General features: G+C 43.4%; 1 protein-coding gene across 3 annotated transcripts; it reads left to right on the top strand.

Moving 5' to 3' along the window:
• Positions 1 to 385: 385 nt before the first annotated feature.
• Positions 386 to 24,310, top strand: DEAF1 (DEAF1 transcription factor). Of its 3 annotated transcripts, XM_032189469.1 has the most exons (13): positions 386 to 683; positions 1,798 to 1,895; positions 2,286 to 2,415; positions 3,299 to 3,445; positions 4,287 to 4,426; positions 4,734 to 4,799; positions 5,904 to 6,030; positions 7,805 to 7,933; positions 8,719 to 8,847; positions 12,476 to 12,726; positions 19,950 to 20,015; positions 21,925 to 22,014; positions 23,629 to 24,310. In XM_032189469.1, exons 1-13 carry the CDS (start codon positions 386 to 388, stop codon positions 23,731 to 23,733), a joined length of 1,776 nt encoding a protein of 591 aa, XP_032045360.1. In that variant the 3' UTR covers positions 23,734 to 24,310. The 3 variants fall into 3 exon arrangements, with proteins under 3 accessions (XP_032045360.1, XP_032045361.1, XP_032045363.1); XM_032189470.1 differs by lacking the exon at positions 21,925 to 22,014; XM_032189472.1 differs by lacking the exons at positions 19,950 to 20,015; positions 21,925 to 22,014; positions 23,629 to 24,310 and adding an exon at positions 13,623 to 13,683.
• The last annotated feature ends 593 nt before the right edge of the window (positions 24,311 to 24,903 follow it).

The following is a 24,903-nucleotide window of genomic DNA, read 5'->3' as shown; positions in this document are numbered from 1 at the left end:
GCTCGGGGACTCGGCCCTGTTCGGGCGCGCTCGGGCGGGGAGGCCCGAGCTGTCAGGTATCGCTTCGGGCCGCGGCCTCGGCCGCGTCCCGCGCTGGGATTGGCCAGCCGGCAGGCAGCGCGGGCCCCGCGCCTCGGCAGCCATCGGACGAGGCCCGGCAACGCTCGGCACGCTTCGGGCCCCCTCGGAAGCGCTCGGCCCGCCCGGGGGGGGCGCGTTCGGCTCCGCTCGGCTCCTCTCGGCTCCGCTCGGCCGCCGAGCGCCCGAGCGGCCTCGGGGGGACCCCCCCACCGCCCCGGGGCCCTCTCGGCGGGGGTCGGGGCCGCTCGGGCGGGCTGGGTCCCGCTCCCCCCCCGTCCCCTAAACCCCTCCCGGGCCGCCCCGCATGGAGGACGCCGACTCGGCGGCCAAGCAGCTGGGCTTAGCGGAGGCGGCGGCAGCGGCGGCCGCAGTGGCGGCGGCGGCTGGGGAAGGAGCCGAACAGCAACATCAACAACAACAACAGCGGGGGCCGCCGCAACAGCAGCAGCAGCCGCAGCCCGCGGCCTCGGAGGCGAAGGCGGAGCGGCGGCAGGAAGAGGCGGCGCGGGTGACGGCCGTGACGGTGATGGCGGCGGACGCCCAGCACCTCGAGATGGCGGCCGGGGCCCTGCCCAGCGCCGACGAGGCCGCCGCCTTCGCAGGTCAGGGCGGGCGGCAGCGCGCATGCGCAGCTCCCCTCACTCGCCCCCCTCCCACACGCACACCGCCGGCGGCGCCTCAGTGAGGGGCGGGCGGGCGGCTGAGGCGGTGGGGAGCACTGCTGCCCCGTCCCGCTCGCTGTGGTGTCCGCAGCTGGGTTGCTGAGGAGAGTCGATTACATTTATTGCCCCCAGTAACACGGTGAACACGTCCCAGGTTCACGCTAAAGCTGTGCTGACTCCCAGACTTGTAGAAAGTAGCACCGACTTCACACTACATGCTGTTTTCATCCCACAAAGCGAAGGGAGCGGGAGCCTCCCGTTGGTGTCTAAAATTATTTTGGCCCTGTGTGCAAATCTCCCCCTAAAATGTGTCCTGAAATATGCTGAATTTTGGAAGCATGATCTGGTAATACAGGTAGTATCAGGTCCCACAGTGCTGCATCGTTACCTTCTTGTACACGTGAGCTTCAGCGTTGTTGGTTTTTCACTTTTACCCTGTGCAAGGTGTGGAAGAATCCCTGGTTTTAGCTAGGCAGTCAAATGTAGTATATATCGTATATATCATACCCAAGTTACAGCCTAACATTTAACTGTTTTTGACTGGATAAGGTATACAGGTAACAAGCAGCAGCCTAAAAATTAACATGTCAGAGGCACGGTCAGTTCTCCTTATTTTGATGCTTGCCAGTCACCTCTTTTAATAAAAAAACATCACTTGTTTTTTAGTAAAGAGGGAATATTCTTTTTCAACTTAGTACATCACAAGCTGATGGTACTGTTATGTTCTCAAGGAGGTTAAAGCATGCCGGTGTTGTAGCAGTTGTCTGGAGGTGTTCAAGGCCAGGCTGGATGGGGCTGTGAGCAACCTGGTCTGGTGGGAGGTGTTGGAACCAGATGGTCCTTACGGTTCCCTTCCAACCCAAACCATTCTATGTTCAACCCGAAGCTTAATAAAAATCAGAGTGATTGGATTTATAATGACTTAAAGTTGTCATGAAAAATTAAACAGATGCTCAATATGAAAGAAGAAGGAAATGCAGTTATATCTTTTGATGTTTAACTGTTAATCGAGCTTCCGGGACACAGCAGAATTCATTTCTGATTTATGTTTCAGAAGTCACCACAGTAACAGTAGCCAACGTTGGTGCCTCCGCAGACAATGTTTTCACCACATCTGTGGCAAATGCAGCTTCAATTTCAGGACATGTGCTGGTGAGTCTGACCTTTCATTTGAGGGCCTTAGCAAAGTCCCACATGCTTTCTTAGTGTAAATGGAGAGCTCAGTTTGTGTACAAGATCAAAAATGTGTTTTCATTGCTGCATACAGACATTAAGGCTCAAAACCATCCACTTGTGCACATACAGGTTTTTCCTTATCACTTGGAGAATTTTTCTTTACCTTTCCACCCACGTATATTCATTCTGTAATAGAACAACCTGGAACATGTAAGCTTTGAATCTGCTTGGCCTAAAGCTCAAAAACTAACCTAGTTATTGCCATATTGTTAGTGTCTTAGGGTAACTTTGAGAAGATTTGAGGGAATACTAAAATACATTGGTATTTTAACTCTATGATTTAAAACTCTTTTATTTCCTCCATAGTCTGGGAGAACAGCCCTCCAAATTGGGGACAGCTTGAATACTGAAAAAGCCACTCTCATAGTCGTTCACACAGACGGCAGCATTGTGGAAACCACGGGGCTGAAGGGACCATCAGCACCTCTCACACCAGGTATAAGGCAATCTGTTTTTGAAGTGTCATTCTTCCAGAGGGGTTGCATTTTAATTGTGTTGCTGGAAAAAAAAAACAACCATCATGTGTATAATGAAGGGGACCATTGATCCTCTCTTAACATAATGTTTCTTGTGTTTCTTGGGAGTAGAAGATGATTATTTACTCTTTGGTTTTGGTCTCATAAATGTATTTCATTTTCTTATACATTGCCCTAATGTTTGCAAGTAAGCTTCTGGAAAGAGCTCACCCTGCTGCTGGGTTATTGCATCCATCCCACCCCCAAATTCAGATCGATCATTCTGATATTGATAATAAAAATATGAATGTCCTAGTTCTGCACGTGGGTTCTTTTTAAAGGGTTCTTGCACATAGTTTTGTGTCCATTCAGGCCTTTTGCTGATACTGAATTGTAATATAGATGGTGTCTTCATGGTTAAGGTTTTTGTTCACAGCTGCCTTGTCAGTTTCCTTTCTGCCCACAAGATGGCATGGCAAACCTTTGGCAGGCAGTCACATTTTACAGTCTTGCCCTTTGGGAACTGTAAGATCCAGACAGCTGCAGGTTACGAGCCGAGCATTTAACACACCGTTAAGAGCTTGTTTCCTCACAAGCAGTTTGCTTTATTTTCTGCCATTTTCAGAATGTTACCTTCTGTGAGGAATTCTTGAGCTTGGCAGGGCAGACTCACTGCTCTAGCTTACATCGGGCATCTGTTCCAACCTGAATTTTTCGTTGTACACTGTGTAACTTGCAGTGGTTTGGAAAGGTGTCATCTGCTTGAACTGACCAAATGACACTGTTGGCCTCGCCAAATTCAGTGTGAAGGTATAGTCACTGTGCCTTTTGGTTGCTGTCACCTTTCTCTTCTTTTTTTCAAAGGACCGCAATCTCCTCCTACCCCTTTAACATCCGTCCAAGAGAAAACTGGAACCAAGTATAACTGGGACCCATCTGTGTATGACAACGAGCTCCCGGTGAGGTGCCGGAATATCAGTGGGATTCTGTATAAAAACAGACTTGGCTCAGGTAAAAATGACCTTCTTGTGTGATGAAGTATGACACGATGGCTCCTTCTTCATTTCATGCACTTTTAATCAGATTACCTTGAAGGACCAGTCATGAAGAAAATAAGGACATTTTCATAGCCAGCCTAGTCCCATGAGTATTCTCCCATGTTTTGCCCTTTTGTTTCCTTGCTCTTTCGTCAGAGGCTTTTTAACTTTTTTCTTCAATCCGTGAAGATGCAGCCTGCTGTGCAGTGAGTCTTCCTGATAGTTGTCTGACTCTTATGTTCTTTTTGCGGACCTCTCAGAAGTAAAACTGTGTCTCTACAAAGCTCTGCAGAATCCCTGCTGCATTGGAAAGCAGAGAGCTTGTCTCCTAATAAGACTCCTAAGTTGTCTTAGCCCCTTCTCTTCTCTTTTATCTCTGTGGGAAAGCTGAAGAAGCGATGGCAGAAATTGCCACAAGCCTGACTGCACTGCACAGCATTTGCTGCATGGAAAGACAGTTTTCATCATGACCAAAAGGATTACAAATTTAACTGAAAATTAAGGATGAGCTTATATTCATGGTGGTTATCCAAGAAGGACTTATCCTTCTTGTGGATGAGTAGTTTTTTTCTAGCCTGTTTCAATATTGGTGAAGCACAAAGTTGGAACTCACTGAACATGTGCGATTACTGTCACAGCCAGCATATTAAATGGGCACGGTTATCCTAGAGTGATGAGAAACAGCAGATGGGCATAGTTGGTAGTTACTGTAGATTAGCTGCTGTTTTGTCCAGCAGTTTTGGTATTTGCTTCTTTAGGAAAAGAGCAGAGTAATCCTTGACCTTTACTAACAATTTTCTTCTAATTTAATTCAGGAGGCCGAGGCAGGTGCATTAAGCAAGGGGACAACTGGTACAGCCCCACCGAATTTGAAGCTATGGCAGGACGAGCCAGCAGCAAAGACTGGAAGAGGAGCATCCGCTATGCTGGGAGACCATTGCAGTGCCTTATTCATGTAAGGTTAAATTTCTTTCCTCCTTTCTGCTGGAAGGGGCAGAGAGATTCAGGACAGAGTCTGCCAGGCACAGCAGTCCAAGCTCTGCATGGTGCCTCTGCAGAGTTGTGTGCGATGGTGTTGTGGGGTGAGTCAGAAGCAACGTGTTGATTTGGTTGAGGGGAGACAGTCTTTTTTTTACTGTTTAGGGCACGTAGGGGGGAATGGTTACATCTCTCTGGGAGCTGCCTGGCTCTTCAAGCAAAGTACAGTCATGCTCTCACTGGTTTTGGTGACTGATGCTGAATTTGTAATCTTCCAATTTCAGGATGGGATTTTAAATCCTCACGCTGCCTCTTGTACTTGTGCTGCCTGCTGTGATGACATGACTCTGGTGAGTTGTAGATTTTATATCCATTAGTTTAAAACCTATTCATCAATCAAGCTGCCACAGCCATCTGTGAGCAGGTCGTGAGTGGCCTAGAAACATTCACAAGTACTGTGGTCGCAGCAAGCTTTGTCCATGCTTCATACAGAAACAAGACAGGGAACTGCTAGTGCTGCTGCATTGCAGCTTCTGATGTTCATATCTGCCCCTCACTTTAACCAGGTGATAGTTGTTGCTGGTTTTCTCTCTTTTTTTCATTTTTGTTTCCTAAATAATATATTTATGTAAAATGCCTTTGGGGAGATGTCAATGCTATTAGTGTTTTCTGGCTTAAATTCCACAATTATTTGAGCTGGAAGAAATGTTTTTATGAGGAAGTAGTGTAAGATCCGTATTTTTATATATATCCGTATATTTTTATATATCCGTATATTTATATATATTATTTTACTCATATATATTTTAATATATCAATTATTTATATTTTATTTATATGTTTTATTTATTTTATTTATATATTTATATATTATTATTTATTATTTTATTTTATTTTAATTTTTTATCCATATCCTGTTAGATCCGTATTTTCCTATTAAATTGCTTTCTTTTTTAAAAAAAACATATGCTAAAGTCATGAAAGCAGAATCATTTAGCTTCACCTGAAGTACTGCTTTTTACTCTTCTGGTGTGAATTGAATCATATGCTCGTTATCTAGACCTGCTTCGTGTCTTCCCCTCACTCTTGTTCCCTTTCCTTCCACCACTGTGGATAGTTGTCAGTTGTTTGCCCAGTTTTGCTCCTTATGTAATGGTGGGAAGAGGCTGAATCTGTGCCTCTTCAGCTGCGTGGAGCTGAATGCAACTTTTTTATTCACAGAGTTTTTTGCTTTTTTTTTTTTACTTTGGAGCTACTGCCATAGAAGTTTTTTGGTCATTTGTTGCAAACCATGTCTCTTCTTCCATGGGAACATGTACTGCATGATCTTTGCTGCATTTGGAGAGATTGGAGTAAACGTGTATTTGGAGAGATTGGAGTAAACCTGTAGTCCCCAAAGAGATGCCTTAGCTAATGTCTTTTCCTCTTTTTTTTTTTTTCTTTTTTTCTCCTAGAGTGGCCCTGTACGACTATTTGTACCATACAAACGGCGAAAAAAAGATAGTGAAATGTCTGCAAATACTGTGAAGAAGGAATCCTCCAAAAATATCACTCTGCTTCCTGCCACAGCTGCTACTACATGTAGGTTTTTTCTTGTGGTAAAAATTGCTTTCCTTCTTTGAAGAATTGACAGACTAGATATTTAATGTCTTATCAGTAGCCCCATGAAATTATCCAGCTGAGAAAAATCATCTTAATGGCATTACTTCCTTATCATTGGGTAGTTTTATTGGTTCTTTCTCTTTAGCCAGTATCCTTTCATATTTTCTAGAAATTAAAGCAGTGTCTGAGTTTTAAGCATGTTAATATCCTTTTCCAGTGAGCTGTAGGTTTCATATTTTGTTCTGAGAGAGGCCTGGATGATGTTTTCCCCCCTCTACCTGCTCTCGCCCTGGCAGTGCTGGGGTAGTTGTGGAGTCCTGGACTTGATCCACAGTGGGCTTTAGGTAGGCTTTTCACAAATGACATATGAGAAATTTCCTGATGTTGAGGTCAGGTTGAGCGGAAGGCTGCCTCTTTTCTGCTCTGCAGGAAATCCCCATTTTGTATCCTGAGCTTGGGTTTTGTCCTTCAGTAGCTGGTGAGGGCTCTGTAATAAGATTTGTGCTACTTCTTGAAATGCATAGAAAAGTAGGCTCTAAGCAACTGTAATGAAATCCACAGCCTGAAAGTCGCTAATGAAAGAGGCAGAAGGTGACACTTTCATCTGCAAATTCCTCTCAAACAATCAGGACACGCTTTGTTACTTAATGTTTTTGGTTGTCAAATCGTCTGTATGAGAACAGAAATTAATTTGCAAGCTAGTCCAGCTCACACGTTCCCTGTCACATTCATGTGTCCTCCTGCTCTCATCACACTAGCATCATCATGGACTGTAACATTACAAAGTGAATTGAGGAGGAAGCTACAAAAATATTAAAAAGAACTGAGCGGGCCAAAAGCAAGATTAGATTACTGGCAACAGCAGGAAGAGAAATACATAAAGGTTCTGTAGAGCTTTTTTTTTTTATTCCCCAAAACAGCTTTAATCTATATTGGTTCATTAATGTCAGCTGCTGGGAGGTTGCATGTTTGCTCGTGCTAGTGCTGGGAGAGAGCAGGACTGCTTATTTTGGTAGCAGCCACATCTTTCACCAGGAATGAAACTGTAGCCTCAATGTCTTATAACTGAATTGTTTGTAAAAAGATCCTTCAGACTGAGCAGTGTTTCACAGAATCAGGCCATTACCAATTAGTGTTGCTGGATTAATCCTGTTTAAAAAGGGTTTTAAACATTTTAGAGCTGCACTGGTATGTTCGTCTGAATGTATTTTGTGACATGTTCCTTGCATTGGCCAAGCTCGTTGTATCACTCCATGCAGAAAGACAATTAAACTTGTTCAACAAACTGTCACAGAATTAGTTGTAATCCACAATTGCTGTTATAAAACTATTTTTAAGTAGTAAGAACCATGCTGGCTGAAGTTCTGTGATAAATTAGGACCAGCCAGAAACTAATGAGTTTTGTGGCACTACCGGATTTTTTAAGTAGTTGTCAAGTTATTATTCATGCAATAATTGTAAAGGTGATGATTTGGGAGGAATTACTTTGTAAGTGCACATTCTGCCCTCATACACCCAGAGAATAAGCAGAGGCTTGCAGGAGGCCAACAATACCTTCGCAAGTTGAGCAGGGCTTTTCTTCCCATTTCTAGTTTTAACGGTTATAGGTGTGATCCAAACTCAGCTATCACAGGCTGTTGACTGGTCTGTGAGTTCTGTGACTTTGGATGATTCAGAACAGGGATCTCAACAGCTAGACAACCAAGGCTTGAGCACTGATTGTTAATTATGAAAGTACTTCTACCATTTCCAGTCACCGTGACTCCTTCTGGACAGATCACTACCTCCGGTGCTCTGACCTTTGACCGCACATCGACAGTGGAAGCCACAGCAATTATCTCAGAAAGTCCATCCCAGGGTGATGTTTTCACAGGAGCCACTGGTAAGGGTTCAGGTGTATGTCTGCTTGCTGTCCATAAGAAGCAGGAAAAAAGGGTTTGGACATCCCATTCCTATAGCAAGAAGCATTTTGTATGCTGCATGAAGGATTTATTTTTTAAGAACATACACAGAGGCTATACATGGCCTTCTGTTCTTTCTTTGAAACGATTTTAACCGCTTGGAATCTTTGATCAGTTTCACAAAAGATATTTAAATGTTTTGTCCAGATGCTGCAGCTGCTAGTGTACACCTCTGCTGGTTTCTTTCGTTTAATGGACATCTCTGTCATTTTTTCTTTGCTCCTTGTTCATCCTAAAATACTGCCAAAAATAGCCGAGCATTTAAACTAAGTGAAAAGTGCTGAATAAATGCTGAAAAATGCCAGAATAAAACCAAGAAAATATAAACGTGTAACATAAATTTCAGTTCTTTCAGTTTAATTCCTACATGGGGTTGTGAGTACTGCTGGTGCTGCCAAGGGAACTAACCTCCACTGAGAACAATAGTTTGGAGTCCTTTGGTCAATGCAAATATTGAGGTGTATGCGAAGGAAACTGGCAGTAATTTTTACAGAAGCCTTTAAAAGTGAGCACAGAGAGAGATGAAATCAGTACAAGGCTGCCCTGCATGGTAGCTGTGTAACATCGCTCTGTTGTTACTCGTTTGAAACCCTTACAATTATCATAGAGCAGAGGAATTTTTTTAAGAAATAGAGGTAAAAGAGGCACAAGAAATGTGTGAAAGCTCTGTTATACAATGATTTATGATGATGTTGTTCTTCTGCAGTTCAAGATACCAATGTTCAACAGCCTTGCCGGGTCAATCACCCAGAACCTCACTATCCAAGTTACCAGGACAACTGTCAGATTTCACCTTTCCCTGAAGCTGCACTCCCAACATCTCATCCCAAAATTGGTATGTTTTACATCTGTAAGACACAGTTAACAGTGCTTGAATTTATGTTGTGATCTTCTTTCCCACCAGAGGTAAAGGTTGAAGCAGAAAAATAGTGCTTTTTTTTCTTTTTTTTTTTTTTTCTTAGGATTTTTGCAGTTATTAAAGTTTGGATAAACAGATTTTTTTTCCATACTTCAGGAAAGTTTTTCACACTGGTATTGAGAACTTTGATTTGTTGGTTTTTAACGGAGTGGTTTCCTGTGATCTTGCTTCCAAAATCCTCTTTGCAGCCCCCTGCCTTTCATAAGGCTTTTGCTTCAAAGCTTTTGTCACCACTTGGGTGCTGTAGATAGATATTTATTTATTTAATCTTTGATGCAAGGAAACCATCTCTCCTTGCTGAGATTTAAAATTATATCGTAGAAGCTTTTCTAAAAATTGTGACACCTCTTTATGAATCCACAAATGCTTAGATGCAGTTTTGAGCAGGTTTGCTGTGCTGCTCTCACATCCCAGGTCAGTTTCTCCTTCTCTAATTTCTTTGGTTCTGTAAAGTTACTTTGCTACTTGCTCACTGATATCACTGATGTGAGGGAACTGCAAGACAGGCAGGTTTGGATTCCCACTGAAGTTGTCAAGTAGCAAAAAGATGTCACATAAATGTAGCATTCATTTGTGCATTCAATTGTGAAGTCTTTCTCTTTTAAAGCACATGTTCTCCTTTCAAGTTGACCTTTTATTTACTTATTCAGAGCAGCACAGTGCATTCCTGCTCTGTCCAGAATGAAATATTGTTGGTTTTGAGTCTGAGTCAGATCTTGATGTAATTAATTAAACATTGATTTTCTTTGCACCAGTGAAGCAAAGATCATCACTATTTCTTGGCAGATAACTATTCTAAAATGAAGAATCGGAAGTAATTCCTGTTAGATAAGTTATCAAATGCCATGCTGTGATAAATATTCTTCTGCAAACAGTTGCTGATAAAAGACTGATTTATCTTTTACTCATACCCGAGTGCAAATAGTTCTATACCAGTCATGCGTGAATGGAGTAAAATTGCTATTTTAATTAAGGGCTGTTGCGTGTAAAACATCAGTTTATCTGTATGATAAACTTGCAATGATGTCCAAAAAGGTTGTACATCTAACACAGTGACTTGCGGTACGATGGCTTTGGAGACTTGTTCTCTCTCTCTCCATATCCATGCTGGATTCTTTCACCTTTTGCTGCTTGTGTGAAAAACTGCTAGGTATGACTTGAAAAGGATTAAAGTATTAGTATACTGAAATTAGTCGCTCTCCTGGAACATATTCCTTGTTCATTCAGCCTTGCAAGAAGTCTTGTGTGTCTACTTACTAAGCAGAGGTTCACTGTGAGTGGAATTTCAGCCCGGTTGCCCCGTTGCTGTTCAGGACAATACTTACACTGATTTTTTTTCAGGACAGTATTCACATTTGAATTTTAAGTATTGTTTTAAGTGCAGTCACAAAGATTTTTTTCTTGAATGGGGGCTCTGTTGTTCTGAGGTTTTTTTTTTCTGTTGTGCAGCCTGCTGTTCTGTGTCCCCATCCCTCAGCGAGAGAGGTTTGAGGCTTGTTTCTGCCTTTGTTTTTTGAGCTGCCTTAGACACACTGGCCTGACTGGAAAGCCATTTTTGTGACCATCTGTAATGACATCCAAAGTGGACTGTGATAATAGATTGATGATAAAGTAGATGAGAATAAATTGCCTTTCAGTTGCTTCAGCCTCTACACTTGTTCAAGAGCTTCCTGCTTACTAAATTTCTCAAGTCTGGTTTCAAGGGAGAGAACCAGGCTCCAATAATTTTCCATTTTAATGCAACCAATTGTCGGCACCTATCAGTGGCAGCTCTCCTGCCTGCAGCTGTCTCCAGGGCACTGCTTAGCAGACGCTTACAGATACGGCACCAAGGACGCTGTCAGTGCATCCTTTATCTTTGGTAGCATCAGCAGTGCAGGAGCCTGGAGAGGGTCTGCCGGGCAGAGGCACTAGAGGTGTAAGAGTAACGCTTCCGAAGGAAGGCAGACGCTTGAAGGATATGAAAGTGAAATGTTAAATACTCACTGCTTCTGGTATTACGTTCCCTGCTGTGTTCAACATTTCCCTGAGGGCTATGCCATCCATCGGCTGAACGGCCCAGCATTTATCACACGAATGTGTCACTCTTTATTTAAAAATCAAAGAAGCTAATTGACTTTTGGTGTCTGGAATACTAAAAGCTCTTCCCTTGCTAAAGCGGAACTATCCAGGAAGGTATGTGGTTTCTCAGACTTTCTGCGTACTGGTTTTTGTGTGTACTGGATCATTCTGCAGTTCCTACCTAAATGTATCAAGAAAATTCCTGAAATAGACAAGCAGTAGATTTGTGGTTAATAAGAATGACCAGCCCCAGTTAGCGGTGCCTCTCTTTTTTCTACTAAACCATTTAGTGAGGAATCTACAGGCTGGCTGTTGGTAGATGTGAATGTCTTAGACTTAATTTTGTGGCAGATTTGTGAGTGTTTAGAGTTCTGTTTTGAAAAAGTAAGGCCAGTAAAGCCAGATAACATTTTTTCCTGGAAAGCGAGCTTACGCTGTGTGTTGTTGGGTTCCTAGATCTAAATTTAATTTCCTCGCCCTGTGGCCTCCCAATGTATGTGCAAACATAGTGTGAAAAATAAATGTTTTTGGGATGCAGTAACTGCAGATTTTTTTAAAAAACATTTGCAAACGTAAGGCAAAGGCAGATGTTGGTTTTCTAGGACTTTTAATTTTCTCACCTTTGGCATTTGGCAACAAGAGGTTTGGGAGCTGCAGTGAGCGTTGCTATTTGGAAGATAGGATATTTGAAGCCAATATAGGTGGCTGTGAATACCCTTTGTTAAAATTCTAGGTGTTTCAGTGTGATATGATTAATTTTAGGCCAATAGTTTGTTTCATGGGTAAGAGCCATGACGAAGGGGTCCAAAGACATTGAAATGGCTGAGGGTATTTTAAAGGGCTTCCTAAATGGTGTTTTTAGAAAGTGCATGTTTATGTCATACACATAATTTTGAAGTGATGGTAACTGTCTGGTAACCGTTTTTATTGCAGTCTTGAGACAGGTTTATGTTAAGATCTGAGTTCAGGAGGCGTTAGGGGACTGTGGTGTGGGTCGGTGCCTGGTTTTTGTCACTTTGCAACCTGACATCTGTACAGCGACATAAGAATATTTCAGAAAAGTCTTATGGAGCCTTGTTGTTTTGGGTCACTTAACTATTAATTCTAACCTTATGTACTGATGGTTAAGGGCAACATAGTGGAACATGGTGGTGATAGTGACAGAGGTGTCCCTGGGAACGCTGCTTTCACTGCTTAATTGGTCTTCTCTGCAGCAGTGCTAGAAGGTGTTAATTCATAGTCAGAGTACCTGCTCTTCTGTACTCTGGGTTTGATACTGCCCAAGGGCTAACTCTGCACAGCTCTGATTCTGTGCGGTTCGAGTCACAAAAGTTACCTGTAAGTCTGTTTAGCTGAAACTAAGTTGGATTGGAAATGTTGGTAGACCCTGTTAACAATTCAAAAAAAAAAAAAAAAAGAGAAAACTTCATGGTAATGCAGTGCCCTAATTCTCTCAATTTTATTTTTCTTTCTTTATGTTCAGTGTTGACCCCAATCCCTGCTCTCTCGGTGCCCCCCTCAACCCCTACCAAAGCCATCTCGCCATCAGTGGTGAATGGGCTGGAAGTGACCGAGCAACGAAGCTGGCTGTACTTGGAGGAGATGGTCAACTCCCTGCTCAACACCGCCCAGCAGCTGAAGTCTCTCATCGAACAGGCCAAGCAGGCCAGCTCCTCCTTCCGTGAGGCTGCTGTCACACAAGCGAAAATCCAAGCTGACGTGGAGAGGAAAGAGGTAATTATGCCAGGGGAGGTGAGATGACTCAGCCAAGGACATCTTTTTGGCTGAGCGGTGAACAGAGCAGTACCCCGCTGTTGTCACTGGCTATAACTGTGGCAGCCCTTAGAAAATGTTTCTAAATGTCTTGAGAGCAGTAGATAAAACTAAGTTATTTATATGATGGAAAAAGGAATAGAGTGCTTTGGGATTCCAACAGCTCTGGGTAGCGGTAATATAAAGTGTTTTTTGTTACAAGTCCTGAGCTCTCCCATCAGGCTTCCATAAATTTACGAGGCACTGATACTGAATTACCATGAGACCTGATATCGGGAAGATCATGAGCGTTCAGCCGTGCGGTGACTGCTTTCCTTCTGTCAAGTGAGCGAGGCTATCAAAGGGGCTTTTGATGGCCTGAAGAGACAGAGAGATAATAAAAACAGCAAGCTGTGGAGTTTATGGGGAAGATAACCAGCAAAATTTAGAGGTGTCTTGCTGAGCACTGTTCAAGCAAAGCTGAACTCTGTTGTGTCCTGTGATAAGACCGCAAGGCCAGCTGGCATTACAAGAGTATTGGCTTATACCCAGTGGTCCCTTTCTCCTCTGTAGGGGATTATCTACAAGGACTGCCCTGTTTTCCCTGCTTTTCTTCTCTTTAATTAATGCATGGTAGGGACCCTGGATTCTTCTGAACGCCAGCACATGCATGCACCCTGAATCCAGCTCCATGCGCTGCTGAATGCATTCCCCTTCTCCCACGGATCCACAGCTGCTGGCGTGGACTTGAGGGAGAGAGGTGGGGGGCAATGTACCGTGAAACTCGTGTCGTTGTCGGTGTCTGAACCGGTAGCACCACGCTGTTTGCTCTTGCTATCGGCGTTATTGCTAACGTCAGCTTTCCACTGAATTCATAGGCATGAGTGTGCAGCAAGAGGCCTTGAAGAAATGTGTGTGGGAAGATTTTGCTGAGAACCCCTATGACAGTCCTTGCAGCATCTTTGATGTTCTTTGCCACGTTGTCTCTGCTAAACTCCTCTGTACGCTGCATCCTTGATGTGCAGGTGTGTGATACGTTGAGAGTCTAATTCTCCCCTGCCTTCTGCCTTGGCAGAATGGGTATTCATGCTGCTGTCCAGTTTGGGGCTTTCTGCTGCTAAAAACTGTGTAGAGCATGGGATAGCAAAAAATTGGAAGCTTTGACAGTTTACAGATGAACATCTTACTTTGTTTAACTCCTCCCCTGCTCTTTTTCCAGTTTACATTCTGTCTTCCCTTCTGTTTATCCTTACAGTGGTTTCTGGAACCACTGTTTCAGAGTCCGTTCCTCCCACCCACTGATCCAAATCCAGCTCACTTTAGTGTAGACCTAGTTTCTTCTTGCCCCAGGAATGGGAGTTAAATTCATTCCTGTCTATTGATCTCCAAGTGCTGACTTTACAAGGCAAGGATGATGATGTGTTTGTTTCCAGAGGAATTTCTTTTCCCCATAATTACTGAATCCCTCATTATTCAATTTGTGAGTCTTTGAGTCTTTTCATTCTTGTTTTGTAAGGGGTTCCCCAAGAGTTTTGTATTTTGATAGAAACACTTGGTCATGGTGGTATGTTTTTAAATAGATAATAATTCTCAGGCTTGCTGCTGTGTTCCAGCACCTGGAACAATCTGGACAATATTCTGAGCTCCTTCTAGTGAATTCCACTTTTGGAAAAAATCTGATTCTGGGTACAGGGCTGGCATCAGAAGTAGTTACAGTAAATAGTAAATAACAAGCTGTCTGCTTTTGTGTTGGTCAGAGGTGTTTCTCCAATTTCCTGAATATTTCCCTGATTGTAACACAAGTCTCTTTCCCTTTTTGTCTCTGGTCAGACTGTTTCTTTTGGCAGTTAAGATATACCAGAGGGGGAAAGAGGTGTCATCCTCCTTTGTGTGTTGCTGATTTTTTCTGGACCAAAAGAGAGAGGAACTCTATCAGTATTTTGTGCTCGTTATGCTGACATAACTTCCAAGGGCTAAGAGACAGGAAGCCTTCTTGCTACATCCTCCATTTGCATTAGCAGAGGCAGCGAATGCAGTGGTGTGGCTCGTTCCCTGCCGGAGTGTTGCCAGTGTGCAGAGTTTCTGTGTGGCAGTCTGTTCCTGCGTATTTAGAAATGAAAGACTGATTATATCAGACCTGCAGAGCAAAGGCAGTACAACAGATTAAATTATAATAAAGCTATAGACTTAGCTCTTCCTGGAAAAGTGACTGAATACGTAGCAGGATTAAAGAAATCTGTTAGCAGGAGCAGGCTCCTTCCCAGCTGGCTACGCAAGCTTCAATGCCCTGCCTGTAAATAACAACATGTCTTGAGTTTTCACAGCAGAGCAGAGCCTTCAGCCTCCTGGCTCTTCCAAAAGTTGAGATCAAGCATTTTCAATCTTGTAGCTGCCCACACCCCTGACCGTATCCTCCTGTCATCCCTGCTAAAGAAGGAGATAGCCTCTGCCTTCTTGCAGAAGAGCAGGACAGGGAGCTTGGGACAGCACTGTCTTTACTGCCCTTCAGAGAAAGTCTGAAGCAGCCCGCTGTTTAAGTAGAGTAGAGAAGTAGTGAGGACAGCAAACATCTGAAAGCTAGCTTGTGTGCCAGTTTCTCTCCCTAGAGAACAATAAGAAGCACTGAAAGTTTTAATCACTTATAATATACTTTGTTGTATATTGCATATCAGTTACTCAATTGTATTTACTTATTATGCTTACTATTTAATGGCCTTTGGAGTTCATTAAATACCAGAAACAAGCCAGTCTGCTCCTGTACAGCAGCAGTTTGGTTGACTTGGCTTTAAATATCAGAAGCTGTACTCTCTAATGACCAGTGCTCAGTGCTTGTGCAATTTGTACAGCTCTGACATGTGAAAGGTAGGCTTTTTCTGCAAGTTTTCGTGGAGCAGGGGAGACATTTGTGCTGCCTTTACACTTGCATTGTCATCTGTGAAGTCAAAGAGCAGACATCACTGTATCATTCTGGTTGCACTTGCTAACTATATGATCCAGGGCTGCTCAGTGGAGTCTTAGGAACACATTATTCCCCTTGTCCATATCATTTTGAGGGTGGAAATGCTAACATCAGAGAGGAATTGTGGCAGGAAGCAGATTTGCTAAAAGTAGCAAATAAAAAGCATTAAAATGATAAGCGCGGCATAAATTAGAAGCATCTCCACTCACGTTTCTTTCTTAAGATGGCATGTCTAATCCAAATTTTGTGGAAGGACTGGATCCTTAATTGCATTTCCAAATGGTGATACCCATGTACAGAATCCTCAGAAGCAACAGGGGGGCTGGACTGGGAAGTGCTGAGTCAGGCTGTACAGCAGTAGAATAGAAATGCCTGTCTCTACATATGATTAGAAGTATTTTTAAAAAAAAAAAAAAAAAAAAAAAAAAAACAAGACTTGCCTTCCATTCTTCTCTTATATCTGACATGAGATTTTTCACTTTGGCTCTCTACTAGAACAATTTCACTTTTTATTTATTTTTTTTTGTGTGCCAGGGTCTTGTGATGTCCTTAGCTGTTCTGAGGGAATTGTAGGTCACAAATCCCAAGTGCTGGAGCTAGAGGCTTCGCCAGCATAGTTTTGCTTGCACAAAATTTGGAACTTGGAAGTCCTCACATGCACTCTGTTGCTATCTTTGTCCTTTTTAGTTTCTGTACGTTTATTTAAGTCTTGTTTTGCTGCACAAATTACAAGACTGAAGATCGCTTCCAAATTTTGTTTCCATCTTTGCCACAAGTTATTTAGATGCTCTTGGGCAGGTCTTTGGGCTCTCTGGGCCTTAGAGCCTTCTCTTTTAAACAAGGATAACACTTGTTCTACAGAGGGCTTGCACACCAGTTTGCAAAGGCTCTCTGGATAAAAGGCCTTGTAAAAATGTGCCAACCATTCAAGTCCTTGAAATAACGAGAATTTGTAAGCCCAAAATCTACAGCTTCAGTGTTTGTGAGAATATTTCTTTTGCCATAATTACTTTTAAAACAGAATTGTTCCTGGAGTCTAAAGAATAGGCTGAAAACCTTTTGTCTTGTATATGCAGTCTGTGACTCTTCATGATGAGAACTCCTTAATTAATAAGCAGAGCCCTCACAGGGTTACTCCCAGACACAAAGCTGACTCTGTTTAAAAAATTTGGATGGCCATAAGCTTGTGCTTTCTATCTGTAAACAATATGTGCATATGCAGCTGGTGCTCAGCCTGTGTGTGGCCTTGTGTTGGCAGAGACACCAAATACAACTTGCATTTATGTTACCTAGGAGTCTTAGGGAATGGTGTTCTGAAAGGAAAGCAAGCCACAAACCATGTTAACTTACAAAACGTGTCATGCTTATTACAAAAAAATGAGTATCCATATACTTGTAAGCTATTTTGAATTGCAACATTTTGCATGGGATTCATTAAATAAAACTGCTCTGTCAGAACTTCGCACAGCTGTTCAGAGACAATTCTCCACTATTGTAATTAAATAGCTTGTGGATAAATATATCAGATCTTTTAGTTTCTGTTGGAATTTTGGCTTTACTGCAACAAGGGCGCTGTATCTCTTGCAAAAGATATTTGACCACTTGCAGGATTGGCCCAAAAGGAATGGATTAAAGACTACTTTACACAAAGGTCTGTGTGCTTTGGAAATGTAATTTTTTTGAGTGTGCATTAAGCCATCATTTATATCAGATAAACTTTAAAAGGGGGAGAATACGCCAAATTCTGTACCGTAAGACACGTTGGAAGGTAAAGATATTTAGGAAATGTGTTAAGCCGTTTTTCTGTGAAAAGTTGAAAAAATCAGTGCTGAAATCTGACAAGTGTTTTAATTGAAATAGGCCTTTTACTGCAATGCAGTGATGCTTGCAGAACCCTGTTCATTTGAAAACAAGGTGGAAGATTAAATCTGTTAACAGCTGGAGCATCTGAATTCATTTTTAGAAAGATTAAAACAATTCAGAGCTAGAGAGTATGAAATTAACCTAAAAAGGGTTGGGCATTTAAGAAAAGTAGTTCTAGTGAGCAAGTAATGGCTTATGTCCTCCAAAGCAGCAGTGGAAATGTTTGGGAGTTGGAGCTTATCAGTTTCCTGGAGACAATTTTGTGAGAGATCCGGATGTGTCTGGCTTGATCTCTCTCTTACTGCACCTTTTCCTTCTCTGCAGCTTCTGAATGATGTGACTTCTTCATACCATAGCTGGGCAGAACCAGAGGGCTCGCTATGGGGTTAGATAAGAAGGAGGCAGAAGGGGGTTAAATGTGTGGTTTCCATCAGCAGGTTTTGGGGACTGAGAGCAGAGCTGAAGGAGCTACCATGGGTTTGATAAGGACAGCGGAGCACTGGACTTCCTCTTGATGTCTTTCTCCTTGGCAGTCTCACTGGAAAACAGAATTGGCCACATTTGTAGAGGATGTAGTGGACTCTGATAGCAGAAAGGGTTTTAAATCAACTCCAGAGCTGTGGCACATTCGTAGAACTGGAATTCAGCATCTTCAGCCCAAGCGCTGTCTCTGTGCAGGCTGTTGCAGAGGGAGCTGTAGTAACAGGGTTTATTTGTGCAGAGATTGTCAAGCTGCACTGAAATGCTACCTCACTGCATGCTTCGGCATCAGTATTTCCATTCTCCTCACTAAAAAGAAGTTTAAAAACATGGTGCAGTTTTCCTAGGCCAGTATGCTCAATGTGGGTCATTCGTCTTTCACTTCATAATAGAAAACACATTTTATCCTCTCCTGAAGAATCTTCAGTTTCCTGCCAGCCCAGTTCTCTGCCAGGTCTCTGTGTGCAGGGAACTGGGTGGCAGAGAGCAGAAGCTGCAGCACAAAGCATTCAGTCCCAACTTCTCCACAGCTGGTGCTCACTGACATTGATGATTCTCTCAAGAATTTATGTCATTTTCTTCCTGAGACATGCTAGGGTTGATTCTTACACCAGGAGCCACATCTCAAGCTTGCTGGGGTGTTTCCTGTCTTCAGGAGAATGTTTTTGACATGGACACAATTTTGGTTTTCAAATAGTAGTGCCAAAATAGCAATTTTAAAATCTCCATACATGTGATATACATTTCATCCATGCAGTACATGAAGTGCTAGGGATGCTATGCACGTGTACTGTCTTGCTCATTACCTTAAGCTTGCCTGTTTGTCTCACAACTGCAGAACCAAATCATACCTCCGCAGTAAACAGCAAGAGGTTTCCCAGCTTCCTCCATCTCCCTAAAGAGTTTTTTTAATTTGAACTTGTGTCATGCTAACACAAAGATTTGAAGGTTGTGATTTCACAGGAGAATAAATACTGAGATGTCAGGTCATAGAGACACTCTTAAATTAAGCCTTTAATCTCCTTACATGTTGGGTCATACTCAGTCCTGGATAAACCTGCTTTGCTGGGAGGTAGGGGCTTGGGTTTTTCTTTTTAACTGTACCCAATGAAGTTGAAATCAGGGTTAGCAGGTAATCAAATCAAAGCCAGTTTTGAATTCCTTTGTTTGAGTACTCTTGTCTCTGAGCAGCACTGGCTGTTGAGATGGCAAGACACTGTAGGGGGAGCAGGTGCTTGTTGGACTCTAACTGTTTTGATGTAAATCTGCAACACATCTGAAGTATGCCTTAAAATTCACCTTCAGAGGACCGCTTAATTGAAAAACTGTCTGAAAGCCCTTTTATCCTTTCATTAAAAGGAAAACAAATGGTTATGGCTGATGCTGTTTCTAATGTCTTGTGTGTATTAATTTCATCTGATTTTTTTTTCCTAATCCAATCCCATGTCTGTTGGGCTCTTCCATTTCTTAAGACTCTCCCTTGCCTGTTAGTGGATTAGGATCAATAGACTTGAACCAAAATTTTGCCCAAGAAGATGGCACTTGGCCCTACTACCTTGGGATTTTCTTTTTCCTTTGCTAACTTCTCAGTGTCTTATGTAGGATGCAGTTCCTACTTGGACACAGTTAAGCCACATTTTTTAAGCACAAGCGCTTGACTGGATGGAATACAGTCTGAATAAATGCTGTGCTTCTCCGGGTTTGTCATCTGACTCCACATAATGGGATAGTGGCCCTCTCTTTTATGGTGGAGTGAGGTTCCCCTTGATCCTCATGGAACTGCAGTTTTGGGCTTGATGGAAACGAGCTCAGTGGCAGGATCCTCTATACAGCCCACCCATTTTGACCTTTCATATCATACTCTGGCTGTGAAATAACAAGCGTGATGTTTTTTTCCTTGCAGCAATATCAGAACCAGTTATTTCAGCAAACAGAAGATGTGGACGGGAAAACAGAAATCATCATCAAGGTAAGCTCTTCGTATTTTATGAAGAGTCCTTTGTTCTTTGTTGTGTTGCATGTAAAGATCCAGAGGTGTGTTGTGTTTTTTTATTTTTTCTTACTGCTGTGGAAATCATGTATTCTGTGGCTGGCGTTGTCTTCTGGCAGAGATCTGAGCTTTCTCTAGTGGGACTGATGCTCTGTTCTAGTAAAGTGAAGCCTTTTGAAGCAAAGTGAACCATTTCCCAAGCCTTCCATGTTGTCACAATCCTTTCATGATCATCCGACTAACCTAGTCAATCTGAGTCACCTCTAAGTAATGACAGTGCAGCTCCAACTGATGGCTACCACACAGGTGTGATAGGAAACTTTTTTTTCCTTTTTGTCCTGGTTATTAAAGCTGCATGGTCCCCTCCGGCTGTTGGAATGGAAATCTGAGCCATGGTACTTCAGAACCCGTGATTTAAGGCCTCATAGCTTTGTGTGTCATTCTAGTCTTTTCTGAGATCTGCAGGTACAAGTACACGCTGCGTATTTTCAGCTTTTCCCAGTACTGCATGAGTTATGAGCAGCTTTGATCAAGTATCCCGTTGGGACGTATTTCACAAGCTGGAGCAGCAATAAGCCTCTTTTTTGTAGCCTGACTTTATGGCTGTATCTCAGGAATACAAATATAGTTCAGTCAAACCAACTACTAATTGTAGGTACCTTGATAAGGTGTGAGCCAGAGATGTGTTGAACTCGGTGTTAATCAGGGCGTTGATTGTTAGATTGCTTCTGCTCAAGAGAAAAAAGGAGTCAGTGGAACTAAATTCTGCCTGTGTTAAGCACCATGCTGACGATACTTTCACAGCCAAGAAATGCTTCCTCTCATGGCCTTGCACTGCCACTCTGATGTGTTAATGATTTGTCAGTAATTTAATGAGTTGGAAACTTGAATGCTCTGTGAAGTGCTTATTTTTGTTATAATTCAGTGATATTTCCACCTAAATATACAGGTTATGTTAATTGATGTCACTGATATAAGATTAAAGTGGTAGAAACAAAAAACAGCCTTTAAAAAACAGGTGTGATTTTTCATCCATGTATCCTGCCTCATCTTCTGGGTTTAAGTCCCGTGCTCCTGTTACAGCCTTTTTAATTTTACTCCTCTGTCTCCTATTTAGCTGTTAAGACACTACTCATGTAGCCATACTGCTGACTGACAAAGGAAGCAAGCTTCTCGGGCCCACAAAAGCAGATCCCTTTTCCCTTTCAAAAACAGGCACAGATGAAACGAAAGGGTCCCAACCTCATCCCTACTCTTGTTGTCCTTCCTCAGACCCTGTCCTCAGAAATACGTGGGGCTGTAAAGCTAACACCAGACAGGTCTGCCTTTAAAACTTCAAATTTGAGATAAACTCAGAGCTCAGGTATTGATGGCCTGTGTGAAGCCTGTACACTGCTGTGTGGAGTACGCCTGCTGTTGGTGAGGCTGGCTGAAGCCTGTAGTGACTTGGCAGCGGCCAGTGGATAAACTGTCCCCGTGGAGGGAGGCACCCCCGTTTGTTGTGGGCAGATTTCCATAATGACTCAGTATCTCACCCAGGGTTTTGAAGGGCTTCTTGCCCTCCAGAAAGGAAAACAAAAGGTACACGTCATAAAATGGCGAGGAGAGTGGGTCTCTGAAAGCGTGTCCAGAGGCCACCATGCCTGTTTGTGTTTGCGTGTCGAGGATACATCGGCAGACAGGGGCTAAGGGGGCCGTAACGCCTGCCCCGTGTCTCCACACCAGTGCCAGGTATGTTCCCAGTTACACGCTGCAGGAGCACTGAGAGCAGCTCAGCCCCTCGGTAGCGGTCCTGCATTACGTCGTGTTACAGCACCTGTATTTCACTTCAGTGACCTCCCTGTTGTTGTTCTCTCTGACGTGGTCACTTTGCTGTTCATTTTCACAGCAGTCCTGTGTCAACTGTGGTCGTGAGGCAATGAACGAGTGCACAGGATGCCATAAAGTCAACTACTGCTCCACTTTCTGTCAGCGGAAGGTATAAGATTGTTTGTGAGTTGCAGACTGAGTTGTGCAGAGGGGGCCATGGTGACCCTGGGGAAAGCCAGACTGTGCTGCCTGCTGGCACAGAAAGAGGAGCAGGCGGCAGAAGGGGTCGTGTCGTGCCGGCAGCCAGCCCACAAGCCTTGCACAGGTCAGCAGCCTGGGTTTCACTCAGCAGCCCCAAACACACCGTGCCAGCTGGATCTCTGGCAGTGCTGTAGCGCTGGGGCAGGTCTGCGGGTCATGGAGCAGACAGGTAGGGAATGGCCCCAAGATTTGCACACACCTTCCTAAAGGGGATCCAGAAATCTGTGTAAAACCAGAAGTGAGGGTGTGGATGCCTCCCTGTGTGAACTATGGGGGTGAGTTAGTTGGAAGCACCCGTACAGCCCTTCCCTGCTGCTTCCTGGCAAGCTGTGTTCTCAGTACCTACAGTCCTGCTGTGCCACTGGGGACAGTTCTTATTTTTTACATCGCTTGTGAAGCTACAAATGAAAAAAAAAATGAATTGAGCACACTGAGACAAACTGTAAGATTTTAACATGGAAGGTAGATATGAAGTACAGTAGAGGAAGCTGCTGTGCTTTGTGTTTCCCATCGGTTTCTCACAAAGACCCCCGGCACTTCCTTGCTTTAAAGGAAGGGATACTTTTAGTTCAGCCAAGGTTGTGGCTCTGAATTCTGTCCAAGTTCACTCTTCATCAACTGAATTGAGCAGATGAAGAATTTTGACTGTTTCCTTTGGCCTGTAACAAAGTATAATGATGGTCAAGTTCTCTGCCTGCATAGTGGAAAGGTTAAAATTTCCAAAGAATGAACAAATGCTTCTTACAGATAAATGACAAAGTCTGCCTGCTCTCTCCTCAGGTGTCTCAAGGACAGCAATTCCACCCTATGGTTCTGTCAGTACAAGATGTCTCTGGAAGTGTCACAGAGTAGTCATGTTTTGGTCCCCTTCTTAGGCAGCCTGTTGCTTCTGTGTGCCCATGCTGGTGGCCAGCGTTCTGCACTGGAATAGGGTGGGCTGGTTTGAGGCTTTTGTCAGTAACTGAATCCTTGAAATTCCCCCTGTACTTATGATCTATGATGTGCAGCCTCTGAGTGGAACAAGTTAAATGAGTACTTTGGTTATTTCAGACTACAGTTAAAGAAAGAAATATTGAGAGGTAGTAGGGGTGTTACCAGGAATTCTTTTCCTCTCTTACCTTTACTGAACCAAGACCCCTTGTGTGGTGCTGCCTTTCAGGAGGGCTATCTTGTATCGAGCCATCTTTCAGGAGAGTGTTTAAATCAGGGTTCTGACTCTGTTTAAGTAAAATTTCCACAACCTAAAGGACATTGATGTCCTGAGTTGGTCTTTGGATTGAGAAACCAGCATTCTGCTTAGTTTGTTTCCCCCTCCAGTTTTGACCCAGCATGTGGTTCCTTTCCTGCCTCTGGTTAGTCTTGTGTGGCTGAGCACTAGAGACCTGCTGCGTCCCATCTGCATGGGAGAAAGCGCCTCTCAAACAAATACAGCTTCTCTTGGGGTCCAGTGTGCTTTGGCAGGCTGCACAGTTTCCCCGGGCCATTTCTCTTCATGGCCTTTCCGTCTGCTCTTCCCTCGCAGGACTGGAAGGAGCACCAGCACATCTGCGGTGAGTCAACCACGGTGACGGTGCAAGCCGACGAGGTGCATGTCACAGACAACGTAATAGAGAAAGTCTCCGTCTGAACAAACCTACCTCATTAACCTTCCATGAACAATGTGGTGCAGCCGGCTGGATCGGCAACCTGATGTGAATTGTCTGGCCTTTACAAACAAACTCATTTTTGAAAGACTTTTTAATACTGTGATAGCATTTGCCGGCTCCCGATCCTATTCCAAAACTTTGAGTGATGCGGGAACTAAGAAAACCTGATCTGGAAAAAGCAAACTGCAGCCTACCAGCTGGGAGCCACCTTCAGCTTGAGGAAGCTTTGACTTTGCCAGACTGAAACCTCCACTGTGTGGATTACAACAATCTCTTCATCTCTCTTGAGATGGATTTAAAACAATTGCTGCAATGAGATTTGCCAGTATTTTGTTTCCCCTGTGCCTCCCTACCTCTTGTTTGAAAAAAAAGGAACGATCCTTCATTTGGTTTATTTAATTGCCTTGAAAAAGTACAAACTCTTAATTTGCCTTTGGAAGGACATTTTTTTTTCCCCTGTGTTCCCTCTGTGCTGGGCAAATTTGGAACACATTGGAGCTTCTGCACTTGAATACGAGTGAAAAATAACATGTTGTTAAATAAAATGCAATGAAAGCATGAGTGTGCCCGGTGGTACTGTTTAATTCCCATGGCAGCACTTCAGTGTGCTAGTAAATGCAGTGTGAGCAGGTGTGGCTGTCAGGAGTCGGTGCAGTTACACACACATGTGTTCACTCTTTGTCTCTGCAGGATGATGGTGTGGAAGTGGTTTGGTCAGCAGGGGAAGAGCAGTTTCATCGTGTTGGCGTGCCTTGGCTGGAGCTTGCAGAGGCTGGCTGGCCAAAATCAGATCTGATCAGACCCAAAGTAAGAGTAGATAAAGAGAGAGAGCGCTGGCCTCTCATTGCTGTTTAGCAGCTTCTAATGAAAGAAGTGGCGAGCATTAAGAAATTAATGGCTTCAATCACTACAACAACATTCTTTAATCACTAACGTACTACTTTAATAATTTAGGCTAATAAGGCACCTTCATTCCTGATTGAAGATTAATGTACCAGACAGGAGGAGGCCCAGTAAACACACAAACGTCTACTTAGGTTCTTTTTTTTAGCCTCAGGCATGACAGCTGTGAGGGGCTACTTGTCCCGTGTGGTTATTCACTGCAAATTAGTATTGCTGGGGAAGGAAGATTTATACTAAGAGGGGTTACC

This window comes from Aythya fuligula, chromosome 5 (genome assembly GCF_009819795.1).
Source record: "Aythya fuligula isolate bAytFul2 chromosome 5, bAytFul2.pri, whole genome shotgun sequence".
NCBI classification, from domain to species: domain Eukaryota; kingdom Metazoa; phylum Chordata; class Aves; order Anseriformes; family Anatidae; genus Aythya; species Aythya fuligula.
Note: the sequence above shows the minus strand (reverse complement) of the source record. Positions and strands in the feature narration are given on the sequence as shown.